General features: G+C 39.6%; 1 protein-coding gene across 13 annotated transcripts in view; it reads right to left on the bottom strand.

Moving 5' to 3' along the window:
* Positions 1-23296, bottom strand: part of CADPS2 (calcium dependent secretion activator 2) — a 396201-nt gene that overhangs the window by 113349 nt on the left and 259556 nt on the right. For all 13 annotated transcript variants that reach the window (XM_089524382.1, XM_089524381.1, XM_089524383.1 and 10 more), the window contains exons 14-15: positions 4961-5062; positions 1950-2013 (exon numbers count right to left, since the gene is read on the bottom strand). In XM_089524382.1, coding sequence (XP_089380508.1) covers positions 1950-2013; positions 4961-5062 — 166 coding nt within the window. The remainder of the gene's footprint in view (positions 1-1949; positions 2014-4960; positions 5063-23296) is intronic.

The raw sequence follows: 23296 nt of genomic DNA on the forward strand, positions 1-23296 counted from the left end.
TGGCAGCTGATGGATTATGGACTGGCACTGGTTCAGGGATCACCAACTTGAGTAGCATATGCTATCTGACAAGTTTTGTGATCCTTGTGGAGAGGTACCAGGTTTTGGAAGGTTAGTCTAATGCACCCCCATATTACAATTTTGGGATAAACAATTAATGATTCGCTTTATAGACAGGAAGTAAGTTTCACAAAGCCATTCAGCCCACTACGTGAGTAAGGTGAGCCATGAATTCATGCCTTTTAAAGACTATTGTAATTCTCTATATACTGCCTTGTATTCAAGTCCTTCCTAAGAATGTTTATTACTGCACAGTAAGATAGGAGGACATATAGCCCTCAGATGGAGGTGAACTCCAGTTGTCATTATCCCCTAATTGCTGCCCATTATGAAGGATGGTTGGTATAGTAGTTCATCAATAAATGGAGGTAAGAGGCTCCTCACACTTGCTTTAGTGGTTAGTATCAGGAAGTATTTTGAGCAGAGTGTAGCAAAAATGCAAAACTTCCCATAAAACTTTGCAGAATCTAATCTATACTTTACTTTTTAAAATTAAGTACAGTGGAACCTCGCCTTACGCGGGGGATCCATTCTGGACCCCCCTGTGTAAGGCGAATTCCGCCTATACTGGAGCCCCATTATAATGAATGGGGCTTGTGCATGCCGTGATGCAGCAAGCGCTGTGGCCGTGCGCACCATAGATAATATTACAGCGCAGCTTCCACGTAAACTGGAAACCGCGTATGGCGCGCCCGTGTATGGAGCGGGCATGCTGTACTGTTCTTTTTGTAACAAATATAATTGAAGGGCTGGTAAATTTTGCATTACATTTCAAGATGATCTGTTGAGAAATACTTCAGAGGAAAGCACAGTCTTGTGACTGGAAGCCTCTTTTTAATCTTTTAGTACTGGCAATTAAGTTGTGGCACTGGAACAAATGCAGACAAAGGCCATCAAACTGATGGAAATGTGGCTCCAAAGCAATCACGAATTATGCCTAAAAACAGTAGTGTAGGACAGTGAGAAGTGTGGCTCCTTGGATGCTGCTGAACTGCAAGGAATGCTCACTGGACAACAGCATCTAGAAGGCTGCACTTCACCCACTCTTCGATAAAGTAATGCATGCAAAGAATGAAGGAATGTGTGTGCTGAATCTTCTTCTCCTTATGTCCCCAATTGTTCAATAGCTATCCTTCCTGTGTTGAGAAAGAGGCCTTCTATTCACATTTGGGAAGGATATCAATTGTGTGGAGATTTGTGCTCATGCTGAATATGGGTAGAAGCTCCTTGTAGCAGTCTATGTGGGAAGGATGAAGAATGATGAAGACTGGGAGGACATGGTTTGTACACATGGTCACCTTAAGGATAGGAACAGCACACACAACTCCCATTACATATGCAGCTCTATTGTGTTCAGATTAATGGCTGAACTAGGTCTGAGAGAAGGAGTCTTATTAAATTATAAATGCACTGATGGAAAGGCATATGTTCAGTGGAGCAGGAGTGGGAACAGGACAGTCTGTGGTCCCCATAACTATTTTTGAGACACCTATACAAGTTTTATTTCTTGGTTTTAAGCCTAACACAGCCTCAGGGGGGCATGGTGAAATTGCTACCCCTCAATTCCCTGATCCATTAGGGTACTCCTTATGTTCCTAAGGATAACCACTGAATGAGCATGATTTGTAATTTCAGTCCAGATTTTCCTTTCCAATTCTGCAAGTAAAGAAAGTGAAAACATGGTCACTATATCACTGATTTAAATGACAGTGATTAAACATATTTGCAGACATGTTCTATTCAGATGATTCTCTATAAGGTGTCAGCCATGCACCCCAAATAAGTTGTATTTAAAAATCAAGTGTGTAGCATGGAAGGAAAGCATATGCTTTAGTTGACTGTGACAAAGCCATGTATACCAGAAATATTAAATTAAAATTAAGACATACCCTTTCAAGTAATGAAAGTGTAGCTTTTAAAGCTCCTTCAGGACGCCCAAAGGGGAAACAGTACCTTAAAGAAGGTCAAAAGAATCATTTATTAGAATAGCAGTCCAAGCATGTGAAAAGCATTTGATGCACTATCACTTTAATTACATTTTGTAGAAGCACTTAAAAACAGGTGTTTGCAAAAACAGATTTACCGTAGGGTTGCAATGTTTAATTTGTTAGATTAATAAATGTTGGTTTATGATTAATTGGGTACCAAGAATCAGTTGGTATTTTTGGAAACAAGCAGGGTTCTTCAGTCTCCTATCTTTCAAACTTTCATCATTTCCAGCCGGTAAACTGATATTCTCATATCTCGCTGGGACAAATGGCCATTATAATTCGACACATGATGAGAGTATGAGTTTGGAGAAGCCTCGGCTAAGTAAATAATATCTTCTTTGTGTAGGTATAAAACAATAACAACTATGCAGATGGTAAGCACCACATCAGAAGAGGCACTCTCCCTTTCTCACAAAGAAAGAATGCCTCTTTTTCCAATATTGGTTGGTATGCCATATGTAAACCATCGAAAAACAAACAAACAAAAATGTAGAGTTACTTTCTGAGCTACAGTCTTTATCCATGTATATAAGTAAATGACAAAAGCTCATAAAATTAATCAGGATTTCTTTTACTGGTGGACAGCCCCAGTTTTTACTTCCCTAGCTGAAGAAATAAAATCAATGTAGGGTTTGCTCAGAGCTAATTACTGTATGTTGCTGTGAATAATCTGATGAAAACTTGCTTCAACTAATTCCATATTAGTTAAGTCCAGCTGCCCTGTCATATGACACATTATAGCCCTATTACTTTACCTTCACTGCCTTGAGACTCTATATTGGGAGAAAGGCAGGATATAAGAAAATAATAATAATAATAATAATAATAATAATAATAATAATAATAATACTTTAATTGCCATAGTCCTGTCTTACAGAATCCTGGGACTGGCAACTGAGGAAGGGGTATTTGGTATTTTGAGCCAGAGTGCTTCATTGTATCTGAAAAAACTACAAATCTCAGGAAGCCATATAGTACTAAAATTCTGTAGTCTGAATGGGTCCCAGGCTTCATTTTTATTTCTAAACATTGTTCTCTCTGAACGTCTTGCTTCTTTTTCATCCATTTGAATTTATTCTGAAATTGGGAGGTCTTTAAAATGCATTTTTATATATATGCTGTCTATAATATTTTGATTCTTTTTAAGCTACACATTCATTTTCACATTAGATTTAGTTAGATCCAAGACTAGATCCAATGAAATCAATGGGAATTAATCTAATCATGGTAAATTCCATTGATTTCATTGGTGCTACTGTAATTATCACAAAGACTGAATAAACCCCACTGTTATTAAACAGAAAACAGTTTGGGATCCTGAAACTTGATACCACACCTCTCCCTGTATATGCAGATTTAGAAAATAAAATTTCCAAAAATTTCAAAGCCATGGGGGAAAAAAACTTCTTTCTGTTTTTTTTAAACATTAATTGTTAGAAAATTGAAAAAAAGAAGAAGGGATAGTAGTGTCTTTTAAAAATGGAAAGTTATTTCACTATTTTAGGAACATAAAATTTATTATTAGAGATGTGAAGGACCAGACAATAAATGGAAACATTAGGATATTAAAAACAACGATGCTATTTTAATTTTTCCCCAAAGCCCCCTTTTCAGAAAAAAATCAGGCTATTGATTTTTCCCCCTGACAATATTCTGACAATAATTACAAACTGAATTTTTTATTTCTTCTTCTTCTTTTTAACAAATGGAGCTACAAGTTCCTGTGCTGTAAAGAACATCTGAACTGTATGGATTTTTTGTGCCCCCGCCATCTATAATGAACATGCAAAAAACAATAAGACAGAATAAAGAATCAGCATTAATAAATATCAAGCAGTTCCATGAGGTCATCTACACTGGCCAAATAAAGAGGCTTCAAACTGCTTTGAAGCCTATCTGTTTAGATGATGCATGGGGAAAAGTTGGAAAGTGAAATGAAATCATGCTCCAGGGCTAAAAACCAGATCAAAAAGAAGCTCTGAGACTCTGACTTAATATGGAAAATGTGCATAATCACACCAGCATATAAACAGCTTGGCGCCAGTACAGGACTGTGGCAAAGCAGAAATATGAAAATACGTCAAACAGGACAGGTTGACAACATACACTATGATTGTGCTTTGCCAATATATCATTGGGCACACCGATGCCCTGTACAAGTGGTGTATTTCATATGTGACTGTGTGGCTGATCATATGGGTGGGCATCCAATGGAATGGCATCTGGGCAAGAAGAGGGAGGTAACTGGAGGTTGCAGGCAGTGTGTTAGTGTGATGGTGCACATGTGAGGAGGCAACAAAAAACCAACCACACAGCACGGCTCAACGTTGCACTGTGTGGATAGCCCATGGATGTTTGGCTTGCCTTAGGAGTGGATTGTGTGAAAATCAGGATTCCAACCCAATTTCAGAAAGCCCAGGATCAAGTTGCTTTTTCCTGCCTATCTGTTCCAGCTCCATATAAAACTATGTAAATATCTGGGCTATATTATTGTCTAAAAGGAGGGGAGGGGAGGGGAGAGCACTTGACTGATTATGTGGTTTGCGTCACTGATAAGAAACCATGAAGGATAGGTAAATATTACCCCTAGACTGCTAAATGAGAGAGGTTTTTAAAACCTCATCCCATAAGTGTATTAACTGGTTTTATGCCACCTCTGACAATGTGGCACATTCTCATATAAAACTGATGGCATTCACACATGGTTTGCAGAGGCAAGTAGATTAACTAAATATAACACTTTTAAAAAACTACTACAAGACAGGGGTGCAATATGCCTATTCAGGACTCAGTTACTCAATTAAAAACTGAATGTCATTCAAAATAATGTAATTGGTCTTTCAACCCTTACTGCTCCCTTGTTTCTCATAGTACCATGCATGACAAATTTGTACAACAAAAACACTCACCTGAAGTGGCTTATCTGGTTTTCTAAAAGGGAAGAAAGCCTTTCCTTAATATCTTCGAACCTTTCTTTCTCCTCAATTGTCACAGTTCCAATTCCGTCAGGCCTGAAATTTATAGATTTAAACAAGTACACACCCAGACACAAACACATTTCTCCTCCACCCCAAAAGTGTAAATCACCAAGAATAAATATGCCTATTGAAGTACACAAATAGCATTTGCAGTAATTCTCTGAAATATAGTAACCACTTGCAGTTATATTTTCATACAAGTTGCCCAGCATCAAAAGGAATGATAAGACCAAAGTCTAAATAGAATTAGCACACACTCACACAAGACATAAACCACCTTGATAGCCCTTTGAAATGAATGGTGTGACAAAAGAGATAAATTAAATGAACTTATTGCTGTAGCTCATACATATAACGGAAGATGTAACAGCTGAATACAGTTAATACATTGTCAAGGTGAGAAAAACAATACCTGTGCAAACAGGGAGAAGGAAATATTTCACAACATGTAGAGTGAGCAGATAAAAGGAACTAATGTAGTAATTCATGGAAAAGGCACAGCTGGCAGAATGCAGTTAAAACTTCTTCTCAGCTTAAGAACCCTGTTTCTAAGGGATACCATCCAAAGCAAATGGCTAACAAAGAAATGTAGAGGTATCTCCTACATTCTGGGGATGTTTTGGCTATGGATTTCCTGCAGGAGCTAGACTAGACAACAGAAATTTCACTGACTCTGAGATTTGACAATTTAAATAGTCACACTGGTTTATGCAAATGATTCAAAGCAAAGTTTACTTATATTACAAAACTAATTTTATCCAAAGCTCCGGGGTAGAGGGGTGTCTTCAATGAGCATATGATCAGCACTGCTCTGTCCCAATGTAAGGAAAGTGTAAGAATTCATATTCTACAAAGGGTGAATCATCTGAAATGGAATTGAATGGGTCACCTTCAAAATCAACCTATCGCCCTATTCATCCACCCCGTTTTGCAAAGAAAGAAAGAAAGCTTTATCACTATGATCTGTTTTTATCGTGTCAACTTAAGACATGTGGTGAAAAGTGTTTACAGTATTTAAATACCACATCTCTTACCTGTAAACCCTATCTTTTATCTCAAAACTATTCCACACCTCTATAGTTGAAGAGCCACATGCAAAGAATATAGGGGAACTTACAGCTATGGAGTTTATCAGACACCTTACGTTCCGCCATGCTCCCATCACATAAACATCACCGATCTGCGATAAGAACCTTCGTGGTGGGATCGCGGATGGCCCTACGCTTCCATTTTCTTCATGGTAGCATTATCATAAGTGTTTTAAAAAGTGACCTTTTAAAATAATGATTTAATCTGCTATTAAAAAGGGCTTTTTAAAAACACTTATGATAATGCTTCCATGATGAAAATGGAAGCATAGCGCTATTTGTGATCCCACCAGGAGGCTCCTGTCGCAGATTGGTGACGTTTACGCGACAGGAGCATGGCAGAAGGTAAGGAGTCTGATAAACTCCTATGACTTTTATGGGTTTCATGGGGTGGGGAATGCCCTTTAGCTTGTGAGATAAGTATTTTAAAAATATTACTCATGCCTCACTGTTTGTGCCCATCTTTCTCTGTGTTGGATTACTACCATGGTAATTTCTTGCCACGTCCTCCCCTGTTTCAACACAATTTGGCTACCTTACTTTCTTTGTACATTTCTTTAATCTGCCCTTCTGCATTTATTTAGAAAGTGCACAGGCAGATCTACATTAAAAAACTGTAGGCTTGCAGGAGACGGAAAAGAGAGTAGCCCATGTATTATAAGGAGAGAACTGACATAAAATGAATCAATTTGACCAATATACTAAATGACTAATGGCACTATTCCAAGGAACTTGGTAAAGATGTGTGCCAAGTGGTAGGCCTCATTTCTTCACGGTGCTCCACCTTTGAAGTCCATGTTATGTATCATAAAACAAAACTAACACACATATTCAGCGGTACACTGGCTTTATTATTTCTTGTTGGCATGCCACTCTTGGCTATTGTCTGGAGTCACAATATAAGTGTCAGAATAAGGTCAGCCAGGAATCACTGCAAAATGTGGAACTAAAAACTATTGGCAAAAGACTTACATAAATCTAAACAACTAATGTCTTCAATCATGTTTTCTTATATTTTAGTGAAGAATTCCAAGCTATATTCTACAATATTCTTCACTGTGTTTTGTTGCTGGCTGCCGTTCCTTTGCCCATTGCCATAATTAAGGATGATCCTACAATTTGCAAAGGATTTTTAAAGCTGGGCTAGCAATGTAGTTACAGGAACAGCATGTGAGAAGGAAAAACAAAAAACCAACAACAATCAATTTTGGGGGATGAATGAGGAGCTACTAATCACTGTTATTGAGGAGGTTCCCAATTTGTTTTCATCACATGAAGTAATTTCTCTTCCCATTCTAAAAATCAAGGAATGACCTCAACTCCACCCTCATTTCATTTCTCACAATAAACCTGTGCTAAGCCCCAGTGCAAAATGGCTATTTGTATTCATTGGCATTAATAGTATGTGGGATGGTGCAAGTAGTTTCCTCAAACAACATCTACAGTATCGCAGGACAGAAAGACAGCGTATCTGCCTTCAGTACTTTTTGGCTCTTCCTCATATTTTAAATAGCAATAGCAGCTTCATTTATATACTGCTTCATACCTCCATAGCAGTCACTACGTGGTTTACAGCTGTAAGCTAATTGCCCCCAACAAGCTGGGTACTTAAAGCAAAATTGTGCAAACAGAAGATTTACCAAAACAAAAGGAAATAGCAAAAAAAAAAAAAAAAAAAAAAAAAAAAAGCAAGCTAAGATAGAGAGAGAGAGAGAGAGAGAGAGAGAGAGAGAGACCCATTTTGTCATGGAACAACTGCTCATTCATTTTATGTTTTTAAAAAACAGGGCAAGTCCTGTAAATCTACTCCACTTACATTTTTACACTATGGTAGGCAAACCTCTTATATTTTATAAGACAGTAAAAAATACTCTGTATGCTAACAGCATGTATAGAAATGCTTCCGTAACTAACTGCGGTTCACTATGAATCTCTGGGTACGAAGCTGAAAGAGCTGGATTCACAGGTTGTCATCTCATCTCTTCTCCCAGTTGAAGACCTTGGTCCAGCAAGGGAGAGGAAAATAGAGCATGTGAACTGGCTCCACAAATGGTGCCACCGAAAATGATTTGGATTCTTGGATTATGGCCTGTGGTTTCAGGAGAGGGGACTTCTGGCAAAGGATGGGTTGCACCTCATGGCCGTTGGCAGAAACATTTTTACCAATAGGCACAAAAATTTGATCAGGAGGGTTTTAAACTGAGTCATGTGGGGGAGGGAGACAGTATTTGGGAAGGCAGGAGTACATCAAGGGCTAGAGATAAGAAGATTAAGACGTGATATGATAGCCCTGTTTAAATATTTGAAGGGATGTCATATTGAGGAGGGAGCAAGCTTGTTTTCTGCTGCTCCAGAGAACAGGACCCGGAACAATGGATGCAAGCTACAGCAAAAGAGATTCCACCTCAACAACAAATTAAAATTAATTAACATTAGGAGGAACTTCCTGACAATAAGGGCTGTTTGACAGTGGAACAAACTCCCTTGGAGTGTGGTGGAGTCTCCTTTTTTGGAGGTCTTTAAGCAGAGGCTGGATGGCCATCTGTTGGGGATGCTTTGACTGAGATTTCCTGCATGGCAGGGGGTTGGACTGGATGGTCCCTGTGGTCTCTTCCAACTCTACGATGCTATGATTTTCTATGGCATAATTTAGATATAGCTAGGCACAATATACAATAGTCTGTCTGGGGAGCCAGACTAGATACACCAAACAGCTACTGGGCTGCAGCAGTAGTGGGGGGGGGGGGGGTGATCCTTTTGAAGATCTTTTAATGAAAACCCTATAGTGATACAATCCAAAATGAAAAAGGAGATAGCGCCAGAAGTTGAAACTCCCAGTGAATGAGCTAGTGGAGTAGAGTAGATGATAAGTATGAATATCATAATGACACAACTGGACTCAAGATGAAAGTGTGTTCAGCTGTTGATGTGCTCAGACAAAAGACCAAACTTGCACAACACATATTATAGGAACATGAAATGGGAAAAGCATGAAGCATGGGAAACTAGACACAGTAAAGCAAGGATTGGAATATATATATATATATATATATATATATATATATGGTGCAATAGCTTGAATAAGTAAGCTAAAGTGTTCAGGAATAGAACATTTTGAATCAGATAATTACATGGCGTTTTACTGAAGAAATTAAAAACTAGGAAGAAATGGAATGGCATTTATAGTGGATTGAGATGTAGCAGAAACAGTCAATGGATTTAATGCAAAGTCTGACTGAATCATGTTAATAAGACTTCAGGGAAAACCCATCAGTATAATCTTAATCCAAGTTCACACTTCAGCTACAGAGGTAGAAGAAGAAGAAACTGAGATTCTATGTTGAACATACACCAAAATATAACTTCTTTTTAATCATAGTGGATTAGAACGCAAAAATGTCAACAGAGCAGAGTCAAAGATTGTAGGAAAATTTGCACTAGAGGTAAGAAATGAAACAGAAGACTGACTGACTGAATTTTGTCAGGCCAACAGTTTGTTCACATTCATGAGACCCAAGAAACAACTTATATATGGACATCAACTGATGGCCAATATAGAAATCAAAGAGACTATATAACTGGAAGCAGAATATGGAGGTGTTCCATTCTCTGCAAAAAGAAGACTAGGAGTAAATTGTGGCACAGGCTATGACCTACTAATATACAAAATGTGAATAAAGCTAAAGAACACTAAACCAACCATCAAGGTGAAATACAACCTGAAGAACATTCCCATAGAATGTAAGATAAGCCTAATTGACTGGAAGCCAGAACTCTTGACTGAAGCCAGGGAGGAATGTAAAAAGACAATCAAAAAAGCCACAGACCTGAGTCTGAGCAAGGCTGTTGATGAAAGGGTGACTTGAAGATGCATTTCTAAGCACTGCAACATGCCCAATTGGGCCTTTACAGAAATGTCAGGTAAATGTCTAAAAGCAAAACTGAGAGGGCTCCTTTCTAAACGTGCAAGTTGTGCACATCTCAAAACATTAAGTCACAATGGGTTTTCTGCTGGGGGCTATAATAGTATCTACTACCCACTAACTATTGTAACAACTCTGCTACATATGTGAAGCAGAAAATAGGGGTAGTCTACAATATTTTCATTTAATAAGTTTTCTTTTTTCCACCCTAACACTCCAACCCACCCATTTCCAGATGGGATCCTATTTTGTAAATATATGGTAACAAGTTTTTAAAATTCTATCTTGCTCCCTCAGTGTTAAAATCGCCCTGATCCACTAAATAGTGATATTTTGATTGGCCAACTGAAATGCACAATATATTTGTTGCAAGCTTTCACAGGTCCAGTGGCTTCTTCATCAGACAAGATGTTACATACCAAACAGGAGAAAAATTAGAGATGTTAGTAAGATGCCTGCATTCTGTTGTTTCTGTCCTTAGTTAAGATGGTATGGGGAGGGTATCTTTAGCAGGCGGGCCCCTTCTCCTCTGGCCATGCGGCAATTGTGCAAAATCCAGGAGGACACAGGAATGGAGACAATTGCCGCATGGCCAGAGGATGAGGGGCCAGCCTGTTAAAGATACCCTCCCCATACCATCTTAACTAAGGACAGAAACAACAAAATGCAGACATCTTACTAACATCTCTATTTTTTCTCCTGTTTGGTATGTAACATTTTGCTTGATGAAGAAGCCAGTGGAACTTCAAAAGCTTGCAACAAGTATATTGAGCATTTTGGTTGGCCAATAAAGGTACCACTGATGGATGTTTATTTGTATTTGTTAAATGGCCAACATAGCTACCCCTGAATGTCTGCAAGATCACCCTAAAACAGGAATAAGAAACTGTTTGTGTGCATTATGGACCTGGGTTGTCAAGTTTAGAATAAAAGCAAAACTGTTAATACTATCCAAGTGGTCAGGAAGCTCAGGCAAATGATATGCTATATGAATGATTCAGAAGCAAAACGAGACAGCCTGAGATGAAGGCTACCACTTGGTCATGATATGATTTGCTGCTTCAATAGGCACCCAGCCATTTCCACTCTCCTCATGGCTAATTTCTACTTGTGACCTGTCAGGTGAGGGAGCAAACTTACTCTCCTCTTTAAAAATAATTTTGAGGACAGCAATACAATCAGACAAAGCAAAGATATGTACATCAGTACTCTCTTTCATAAATGTAAAGTGAAAGGACGAGTAACTCTCTTCTCTCATCAATGAATGCTGTGACACTTTACCTTAGAGTTCTGACAGATGGAACGTGCTTAGATTTGGGTAAATTTCTCTGTCTGATTTGACTGTCAGGAGGGATTGCACTCTGCGGCAATAAAGCAAATGCCTCTGTCATATTAAACCTTACTGGGGCATGTCACATGTGTGACAGGAAAGAGCCAGGGGTTCCGAGAGTGACAAGTGAGAAAGGTGAGCTAGGTGCATGTCACCATCTGTCAACCTGCACTAAAAGGAGATTTGCTACATTCATACAAAAGACTTCATGACTCGTCATGTCACTACCTCAGTTTATTGTCATACAAAACCCCACTGACAACACCTAGTATTTTAGAATAGGTTGATCCACTTCTGGCTACACAGTGTCCTGCCCTGAGTACCAAGGTGAAAACGTCCAGAAAGTGAGTTTGGTTATGAAACAAAGCAAATCCAATCCTCCAATTAGTTTCATGGAGCCAGAAAAAAAAGCTACAAGAAAAACATGTTTAAACTTGAGTGATACAAGACTTAACATTATTTTAATAATGATAAACGGTGGGAAGTAATGTTTTGAGATCCTGGCTCTGTTGTCTTTATTGCTTTTTAAAGGGTATGTTCCCCATGGATAAAACCCATCTTCAATAAAGCGATTCATGACAGAGGACAGCCTGACCCTGATACTATCAGCTGATATATGGTGGTGGTGGTATGGAGAAAATAACTTCTCAGTACATTCTATTTATTTACTTTTTAGATTCTTTCCCTCAACAAGGACACAAGTTGCTACATTTTATAAATAACAGCAAAATCCTAGGGATCAATACAGACAGGGCTTACTTGCAAAGAAGTGTCATGTATACCCAAGTACATATAGGATTACAACTAAAAGTGAAATCATTTGTTATGTTTTGTTATTAATTTTAAAATGTTTCACCTATATATCACATAACAGATAAGTATCTATGGGTCTTCAAAACAGCTTGGATATTTTGGATGCTCAAACAGTGCTGTTATGAAAAAAAATCCATGCACATGAAGTTTTGAGGACATAGCTAGTCATACCTCCATCTCATAAATAAACAGGACTGTGAGTTAAACAATTTAAATGTAAGTGGAAATAAATAATATATCCACCCTCTCAGAAAGGATATATTTTCTCTGTTACTGAGGATCACAAGTTGGTTTAGAACTGAAGCACCTACTTCTGACATAAATTATAGAATTGTAGAATTGTAAGAGATTCCCAAGGGCCATCCAGTCCAACACCCTGCCATGCAGGTACTCTCAATCAAAGCACCCCTGACAGATGGCTGTCCAGCCTCTGTTTAAAAACCTCCAAAGAAGGAGACCCCACTACACTCCAAGGGAGTGTGTTCCACTGTCAAACAGCTCTTACTGTAAAGACGCTTCTCCTAATGTTCAGGTGGAATCTCTTTTCTTGTAACCTTCATTCATTGTTCCGTATCCTATTCTCTGGAACAGCAGAAAACAAGCTTGCTCCATCCTCAATATGACACCCCTTTAAATACTTAAACAGGGCTATCATATCTCCTCTTAACCGCCTCTTCTCCAAGCTAAACACATCCAGCTCTATAAGTCTTTCCATGAAGGGCATGGTTTCCAGACCCTTCACCATTTTGGCCGCCCTCCTCTAGACATGCTCCAGCTTGTCAACATCCTTTTTGAACTGAACTGCACACAGTGTTCCAGGTGAGTCCTGCCCAAAGCGGAATAGAGTGGCACTAATATTTCCCTTGATCTAGAACAGTGGTCCACAAAGTATGCTCTTTAAGGGATTTTGGACTCCAGCTCCCAAAATCCCATGGCCGAGGCTTCTGGGAGCTGAAGTCCAAAATCTCTTAAAGAGCATACTCATCTAGACACTATACTTCCATTCATGCAGCCTAGAATTGCATTGGCCTTTTTAGCTGCCACATCACTCTGTTGATGCATGTTCAACTTGTAATGTACTAGGACTCCTAGATCCCTTTCACATGTACTGTAGTCAAGCCAGATATCAGGTAATGTCAAGCTATATCTGTGCATTTCATTTTTTTTCTGCATCAGTGTAGTACTTTGCATTTCTCCCTATTGAAATTCGTTTTGTTAGTTTGGGCCCAGCTTTCTAATTTATGAAGGTCATTTTTAATTTTGATCCTCTCCTCTGGGGTATTTACTCCTCCTCCTAATTTGGTGTTATCTGCAAATTTGATAAGCATGTCTTTTATTCTTTCATCCAAGTCATTGATAAAGATGTTGATTAGCACTGGGTTCAGGACAGAACCCTATGGGACTCCACTGGTCACCTCACTCCAGGATGAAGAGGAACCATTGTTTAGCACCCTTTGGGTTTTGCCAGTCAGCCAATTACAATTCCACCTAACAGTTGCATTGTCTAGCCCACATTTTACTAGCTTGTTTGAAAGAATGTAATGGAGGACCTTGTCAAAGGCCTTACTAAAATCAAGATATGCTATATCCACAGCATTCCCTTCATCTAACAAGCTGGTAATTTTATATATAAAAAAATCAAATCAGATTTGTCTGGCATTTGTTTCTCACAACCCATGATGAATTTTTATGGTTATAGTATTCCTTTCTAAATGCTCACAGGCTCTCTGTTTAATGATCTACTCTAGAACCTTTCCTGGTATTGATGTCAGACTAATGGGATAGTAATTGTTTGGATCCTCTCCCGCTGCCCTCCTTTGAAGATAGGGACAAGATTTACTCTTCTCCAGTCTGCTGCGACTTCTCCTGTTCTCCAGGAGTTCTCAAAGATTATTGTCAGTGGCTATGAGATTACGTCTGCTAGTTCTTTTAATACCCTTGGATGTAGTTCATCTGTTCCTGGAGACTTACATTTATTTAGATTAACCAAACATTCCTGTATTATCTCTTTACTTATTCTATACTGCATTGCCCCTGTTGCATCTTCTACTCCATTTTTTCTCAGGTTGAGCATCCTTTTCCTTTTATGAGAAGAGTGAGGCAAAGAAGGTGTTGCATATTTCTGCCTTTCCTCTGTCCCCTGTTAGCATTTCACCATCTTCTCCATGCAGTGGCCCTACCATTTCCTTCTTCTTCCTTTGCTACGGATGTACCCAAAAAAGCCTTTTTTATTGTTCTTAATCTCTCTTGCAAGCCTGAGCTTATTCTGAGCTTTAGCTTTTCTAACTTTACCACTACACATGCTAGCTGTTTATCTGAATTCTTCCTTGATGATCCCCCCCTTTTCATTTCTTATACATGTTCCGCTGAAAACAGCTCAGTTGAAAGTTCTTTAGATATCCATCCTAATTTCTTGAGATACCTCCCTTTCCCCCTCCTCATTGGAACTGTTTGAAATTGTGCCTTCAGTATCTCCCTTTTGAGAAACTCCCATCCGTCTTGAACTCCCTTCTCTTTTAGTATTCCTGACCATGGGATCACCCCCAGTATTTCCCTAAGTCTATTGAAAGTAGCTCTCCTAAAGTCTAGAATGCGTGTCTGACTATGCCTGGCTTCTCATTTCCACTATATATCAAATTCCAGGAGAACATGATCACTCCCACCTAAGAATCTCACCATTTGCACCCCATTAACCAGGTCATCCCAGTGGATTAGGATGAGATCTGAATTAGCTGATCCCCTTGTCCATGTTTTAGACAATGAAACTGCCTTCCAGGCAAGTGAGGAATTTGCTAGACCTTACAGTTTTGGCTGAGTTTGGCTTCCAGCAAATATCAGGATAGTTAAAGTCACTCATTACTACAACATCTCTCCTTTCTGAGTATGTGGTCATCTGTCCTAGAAAGGCACCATCCAATTCCTCAGTGTGACTTGAGGGTCTGTGATAGATCCCCACAATAACATCCCTGTTTCCCTCTCCATTAATTTTGCTCTCCACATGGCTTCCAGGATTTAAGTCATGGATCTCTTCACAGATGTAAACAAATAATGCTATCCCTCCTCTTTTCCTGTTTGGCCTATTTTTCTACATTACAATAATTGATATTCATCCCACCAGGTTTCAGTGATGCCTATTATATCATATTTCCTTTGTTGTGTTAGAAGTTCAAGTGCATTAGTGTAGAGAGATCTAAGGCCATGGGGTCCTCACCCCTAGCTGCCTGTATAAAGTTTTTTCCTTCCCACTTTTGGATCCTTGCACTACAGTTGTCCCTCCATATTCGCTAGGGTTAGGGGAATAAGACCCCCGTGAATATGGAAAAACCACAAATAACAAAAACACTGTTTTTCTATGAGAGGACACCTCTCTAGGAATCTCTAGATCCTCCAGTGCAACTCTGTGGTCAATGTCTAACATACACTGACCATAGAATGGCACTGGAGTAGCTACAAATGGTTTTTCAGTGCAACTTTTAGTTAAAGTTGACCACAGAGTTGCACTGGAGGACCTAGACAGTCCTAGAGAGAACATATTAATGAAATCTGTGAATAATCAAATCCGCAAATATCAAAGCCGCAAATATGGAGGGATGACTGTATTTGCCTTGTTCCCTCTATAACAGTTTGACTATCATATAATCATAGAATCGTAGAGTAGGAAGAGACCACAGGGGCCATCCAGTCCAACCCCTTGCCATGCTGGAAATCTCAGTCAAAGCATCCCCAACAGATGGCCATCCAGCCTCTGCTTAAAAACCTCCAAGGAGGGAGACTCCACCACACTCCGAGGGAGTTTGTTCCACTGTCGAACAGCCCTTATTGTCAGGAAGTTCCTCCTAATGTTGAGGTGGAATCTTTTCCTGTAGCTTGCATCCATTGTTCCAGGTCCTGTTCTCTGGAGCAGCAGAAAACAAGCTTGCTCCCTTGTCAATATGACATCCCTTCAAATATTTAAACAGGGCTATCATATCACGTCTTAATCTTCTTATCTCTAGCCCTTGATGTACTCCTGCCTTCCCAAATACTGTCTCCCTCCCCCAGATGACTCAGTTTAAAACCCTCCTGATCAAATTTTTGTGACTACTGGCAAAAAAGTTTCTGCCAACAGCCATGAGGTGCAACCCATCCTTTGCCAGAAGTCCCCTCTCCTGAAACCACAGGCCATAATCCAAGAATCCAAATAATTTTCGGTAGCTCCTCATTCATCACCCAAAATCGGTTGTTGTTGGTTTTTTGTTTTTCCCTCTCACATGCTGTTCCTATAACTACATTGCTAGCCCAGCTTTAAAAATCCTTTGCAAATTGTAGGATCATCCTTAATTATGGCAATGGGCAAAGGAACTGCAGCAACAAAACACAGTGTAGAATATTGTGGGGAAGGGGGAGCAGAAATTTGCGGAATGCTTTTCTTATTCTCAGGGTATGAGAAAAAAATTCAGAGAAATTTTCTCTACCAACTATGAATGGAATCTTATTTAAACACTGGGGCTTTCTTAAAGACCTGGAAGGGCATAAATATATCTTGCCAAGTCAGAGTAAGGCCCAGTACAGACGGGTGCTTTGCACTGGTCTGGGGCCGATATAAGGGCTCTGTAGAGCTGGGTGTCCATACGCGCCCAGCCCTTCCATGCGAGGCCTGTGCGTCATCTTGCTGGCTCCCCACCCACACGGGGCATGAAACGATGAAGCGCGGGCATCTGCGCTCCCAAACATCTCGTGTCGGAAGAGGCACAATAATGACGTATGCACGCGTCATTATCGAGCCCCTTCCAGGAAGGTGCTTTTGGCAGCTTCTTTTTGCTCCCGAGAGGGAGCGCATCATTGCTGTGCCGTTTGGTTGCTGCGGCAACGATGCGGGGCAAAGATGGGTGGCACAGAGCCGCCCTTCTGTCAAGCTTCTAAGTTAACATTTCATACTTGAGCATCATGGACTGCAAGAGCATGGTTTGCATAAACAGCAGAAGAGCCATGGTTGATCATACCTATCTAATCTAGCATTCTGTTTATACAATGGCCAATCAGGCCAGTCATTTTTATAGTAGCTCCACTGAAAGTGCCACCAAAATGTTCACACAAACTGTATTTTTCCATAGCTTACTTTCTAAACTATAAAGTGGAATCTGTACTTACAATTCAATACAACACTTTTAACTAATATGTAAAAAAAGGGGAATGTATTAATCAAATCTATTCATCCCCCCCCCCCCCCCCCAAATACATGATATGTATAGATCAGCAATTGCCAAACTTTGGTCTTCCGGGTATTTTGGACTTCAACTCCCACAAGCCCCAACCAGATTGGGGCCCTGTGCAGACTGGCCTCAAAGGCCAGCTTGGGGGCAGAGTCGGGGCGTAGCATCCACATGGTACATGCCCTGACTCCGCCCCCAGGGTGGTATGACGCTGCACACCACTGCATGCCATCGCGGTGCTCCTCTGGTGCTGCATTTGCATGATGCAGTGCCAAAGGAGCACTGTAAAGCCGCAGCACCACGGCTATCATGTCCTTTGTAGGGCGCAAAAGCCAGTGTGTGGTTGCTGTGGCCCTGATCTGGCTGTAAAAGGGGTGGCCTGCACAGACCTTGGTGTACAGTCAGCAGTTCTGAGAGCTGAAGTTGAAAACATCTGGAAGACAAAAATTTGGGAATCACTGATATAGATAAATAACTGAGCAGGAGGATGGTGTAAATACTCTAGATAGAGTGTAAGAGAGTGAATGTTATTCACACAATATTCTGGGTTAGGTTATGTCCAGTGAAACATCTCCTCTGCTGTCAGTTTAACTAAATTGAATATTTATTGGGAAGACACAGAAAACCAGATATCTCTGTACTGACCCTATTTTCTAATGCACAATTGCTTGATGGCACAAACTATGAACATGAATCTTACTCTCTATACTGCCAAAAATATAAGAATGATCTCAGGAGGGAGTGGAGACAAAAACAACACAAGATGGAGTTGCCAAAACATACGGACTATAAAGAATCAATGTGCATAATATGCACTGCTTCTCCTCTCAAAACCATTTATGTCAGCTTTTAGGCATTAGATTTCTTCAAGGCTAGCATTATATGCTGTATATTCTAAAACTAAAACTAAATATTTTTAGCTGCAAATATGTTACCAGCTAGAAGAAAAGTGGCAACCCTGCAGTCATGCATGGCCACTGCTCAGATTCATCACAAGATACATATATTTATCTTTAGAAAGATGATTCTTTACTGTCTTCTCGCATTTCTTTTTCAAGTCAGACAAGTATCATTCAGTGCAACAACTATAAATTCTGTTCTTTTTTCCACAGAAAGGGTAATTTTAAAAATAATAAATGACAAAATTACAACATTTGCAGTAACAGGCTGATTTGATTCCTGTAAGATGTCTTTCTGTTTTATTATCCATTTAAAGAATGTTCAATACATCAACTTCTTCCAAAGAGAAGGAGTGATACACTAGCCTGGAAGTGGGGGATGCTCTTTGTCAATTCAACCTGCTGCTCAGCAGGGGGAAAAGTCACTTTGCACTTCATGTATTTCCCACCAACATCATTTCAGAAAGAGAGGGACAAAATGTGAAGTCGCAGCATGAAAACTAGATACCAGATGAGATGATGAGGAAGAAAACAATAGCTCCTTTTCTGTATTTTGTATCTTCACTTAACCTCCACTGCTACTGTTGAGATTGTCAAGACTAGACTGTATTTACATAATTATACCACTACATGTATATTTGAATTATACAAATCAATGTCTAAAGACAGTAGTAAGAAATGACATTAACTCTGCCATCTGTAAATCGTGATCCCATCTGAGCACAAAAATAAAATAAGAAATGTGTAAAGGGTGAAAAAGGGCTGATCTAAGAGGGAGCTGATAAGTTGACTTATTAACCAAAAAGAATCTTTATTTGGGAGATTTGGGGCCTTCCTTGGAAAGGGATTGTGAATGTGTTCATTTCTGTGACTTCTGGGTGACTGACATAATGCATATAACAAGTATAGAAAGCAGTGGTCTTCTCTCTTAATAGATACTATATTCCATCAGTGGTGCCAGCAGCCTATACAGTAATTGGCTACAATGCACCATGATATCAGTTTGCCTTCATATGTGATTTAAAAAGAAGGGAGGATATACCTAGCCAAGTGGCAATAAAAAGGTGGAAATGAGACTGTAAACTGCAGCAAAAATCCATGAAAAAGGCCTATGGTTCAGGACCTCCATGTCACTTTTTAAAGTCAAACTGTAATCTCAAGAACAACTGGCTCAGCCTACAGAAGAAAAAATGAGGGAAGGATATTAATAATTTCTATAGCATATAGTACTTTACAATATTTCTTTCCTGTCTGAACAACCTGGTGCGACAGATATTTTTTATTTCACTTTTGTGGATGTGCAATGCAGACTAGAAGAAACTGAGTTGTATTTCAAGTATCACTGAACTCAACACCAGATAAAGATGGAACTGGGTAACCTGGGCCCATAATCATTGTATTAGGAAAGCTAAACCACATGCTGTATCTGAAGGCAAGAAAACCCTAGAGCCATTAATCTGTTTTACCTTAGGGAAAATTCCTTTCTGACTCCCAGTACAGCAATTAGTCAAAATGCTGAGAATGAACAAATCTATACAATATTATTGGACATTCGCACAGCACTAATCAAATGTAAATTTACCAATTATATATTGATGGTGGATTTTATGAGTTACTGAATCAGAGATTATTAGACATTATAGCTGCAGACAGGTGAGGCACCATTTATCAGAGGAAACGTAGATTATAGTTATTCATTATTCTGTGCATTGGCAGAACATCTCTGGAAGTGACTGGTATGTAGTGTGCTTTGTATAGCCTTCCTGTGTCAGACTAGCTTCTAGTCCTAGATATTCTTGCTGCAGCTCTCTCTTGACTAACATTCCAGTTGTCTCAACTTCATAAATTTCTCTTCCACTATGGGACATTTAAGTACCTGCTGAACTTAGGGAGAAAATCTGGTCTTTCAGGGTGGATTTCCTTCCCTCCACTCCACAAAATCCCCTTGTTGATCAGTAGTCAAAACACAGTGATCACTTAAGACTTTAGAACCAAGGCAGATAGTCCTAAGTCTTGGCTGAGGTGATTAGGCTGATAGTTTCAGCCACTCACGGTTCTCTAAATTCAGGTTTGCTCTCTGATCTCAAGCTCTCCAGCTTTATCCATGATTCCATCACCTGCTGCACCTACAAATCTGCTAAGGATGCTCCACCTTGAATACTGATTTTATCTTGACCTGCCTGCATCCTTTTTTCTTACCAGGTATCTTATTTTCAATTTGAGCTTGTTAGAGCTGATTTATCCAGTTTGGCTTTCTGAGGCCCAAGTAACTGTCTTTCTCCAGTTCTCATACCCACTTGAGTCTCTCTTAGTTGATCCAGTTCACTTCAGAGGTATTGTATGCTTGCCTCTTTGGTTTTGTGATTGTGAAGCTCTTTGGCTGGTCAGCTCACTGAACCATCCTGCTACTTCTATGTGACCCACCCTACCTCATACTCATGTCTGTCTAACATTCTGATTGTAAATCTAATGGTTATAACCTGTAATTTGTTATTAATACAAATTACTTACTTTCTGAAGCAGAAACATAACTTGCTCTGCTATATATTATGCATTTGAAAGGTAGCAGGTCTTCAGTAGTCTTTGCCAGGCTGGTAACAGGGCCATGATGGCCCTCTTAACAACAGAATACACTGCTCATCTAGCACGACCAAACCATTTCATCACTGGGCAATAAAGACGCTTTGTCTCGGTGTTGTAGTCTTTCTCCTTGTCAGGCTGACTTAGAAAACTAAGATGTATAATCACATATATCAGCCTAGAACTTTGACCTATCCTGCATTGTCTGCAAAATTCTTTTTCCCCCCTCTGTAATGCTAGAGATGAATGAGTGGATGTTATTATCTGTGTCTGCGCAATCCTTAGTGAGCGCTTCTGTTTCTGTCCTTGACTTACCTTTCTTCTCTCTCCTTTTCTCCTCATTTCTTTTTCTCTTATTTCAGTATCTTAGTACCAACCAGACCCTCTCTTTACAACACTATTCTATTCTTTTCTTTCTAAAACACTCATAATGCCGCACAAACACAGCAGTTTGAATAGGAGGAATACATACAGAGTGCTCACCACAGTGGGGGAGGACGTGCTCTTGGATATTTCCCCATACTGCATACACTGTCGTCCTTCACTTAGGCTAATAAATAAAAGAAATATTTCTACCTTTCTTTTGAATTCTTGATATAAGTTTTGGGCAATTATCAGTAGCAGTGCAGTGAACATTAGTACTAACAGGTTCATTCTGAGACAATAAATAAGGCTTAGAGAGACAGGCTGCATGGAGTCAAATTCCACGTGAATATTTCTATGAATGTGTTGGGTGGCTCAGGAATTGGCATGGAAAGTATGCATTTTCATTGTTGCTGGCAAAGGCCTTGAGATTTTGCATTAAAAGGGGAAAAGAAAAGCCCATCCTCGTTCACTGAATAAAACTACCATTGAAAAGGGAAGGAAAAATCTAGACCATGTGATTTATCTGTGAAACTCATCTTGGCAAGGACATCTTCTCTTGTCCTTTCCAGTTTGAGCCCTAACTATAGGAAGTAATCAAGAACAAGATCCTTACAATACAGCCAGCCTTTCTGAACATCACAAACCAGACTTGCCTGCTTTGTGTAAGCAAGCCAGTACTCCTTCATGTTAATTCATATATTGCTCCTAACCTTCATTACTAAAGTTCAAAAACACTTGCTTCCTTAGCAGCAAGAATGAAATAAATGACTCCAAAGGAGCAGTCAAAGCCACCCAATAAATGTTGTACTGTCTTCTTGAGTTCTTCATACATAAAGCATGCTCAAAAGAATACAGGAAGCTACTAACTTGTGAAAGGAAACTCTTCTGAAAACAAGGCAGTGGCAAAGTGGTACCAGGTTGTTATGAATGAATGGATCTCACAGATTACTGATGCAATTACTGGATCAAAGCCTCTCTATAATGCCACAGAAATATGCATGGCTGAATAAATATCATTTTGGGCTTAGCTCCCTATGCCACATTTCATTTCAGAATGTCAGCTTCACAAGATCTCATGTGTATGTATCTGTAACTAGACAAGAACAGCACTCAGAAAACTTACTCAAAAAAGTAACATTTTAAAGCTATTACAAGAATTCACTCTTTGTGTGTGCATGTGTGGACTGGACAGGCTGGGGAAGGGAAGATGTTTCCACACAGTACAGTTATCCCTCCTTATTTGTGGCTTTGATATTTGCGGATTTGATTATTCACAGATTTGATTAATATGTTCTCTCTAGGAATATCTAGGTCCTCCAGTGCAACTCTATGGGCAGCTTTAACTAAAAGTTGCACTGAAGGACCTCTACTAGGCCTTTGTAGCTCCTCCAGCACCGTTCTATGGTCAGTGTAGGTTGGATATTGACCACAGAGTTGCACTGGAAGACCTAGAGAGTCCTAGAGAGGTATCCTGTCAGGTAAAAACATGGTGTTTTTGTTATTTGTGTTTTTTTCATATTCACGGGGGTCTTGTGCCTCTAACCCTAGCGTATATGGAGGGATGACTGTAGTAAAAAAGAAGCAAACTATAGACTATAGCCTTGTCTGTAGTCCTAAACTGGCAATTATGCATAGATAATCTGGGTGTAAACCTGGAGGTAGCACCTACAAGCTCCCAAGGTACTTAAATGATGCTGAAGTGGGGCTTGACAGAGAGTATAAAATGAAAAAGTGGAAAGCTTTTCAGTGGACAAGGGATGCAATATCAAAAGATGAGACAGCTAAACTATTCACAGGCTTTCTCACCTACTAGTGACAACTCTGCAATACACCAACATACAGAACAGGTCCCCACAACATCTAACACCCCAAACTTGATAGCACTCACCAGCCATATGTGATGGCCTGTCAAGACTGGGACTACCAAGCATCATAAGATCCAATTTGTAGGTTGCCTCTGCAGTGGGGCATCGTGAGTAGTGAAAGCATAATTTAGATGCCTAAGGTGGTCTATAAAATGCCAAGGGAACACCCAGAAATAGATAAATAAATTCCCATAAGTTAACTCTAATTCTG

This window comes from Sceloporus occidentalis, unplaced genomic scaffold (genome assembly GCF_023333645.1).
Source record: "Sceloporus occidentalis isolate IW3139 unplaced genomic scaffold, rSceOcc1.0.p SCAF_5, whole genome shotgun sequence".
NCBI classification, from domain to species: domain Eukaryota; kingdom Metazoa; phylum Chordata; class Lepidosauria; order Squamata; family Phrynosomatidae; genus Sceloporus; species Sceloporus occidentalis.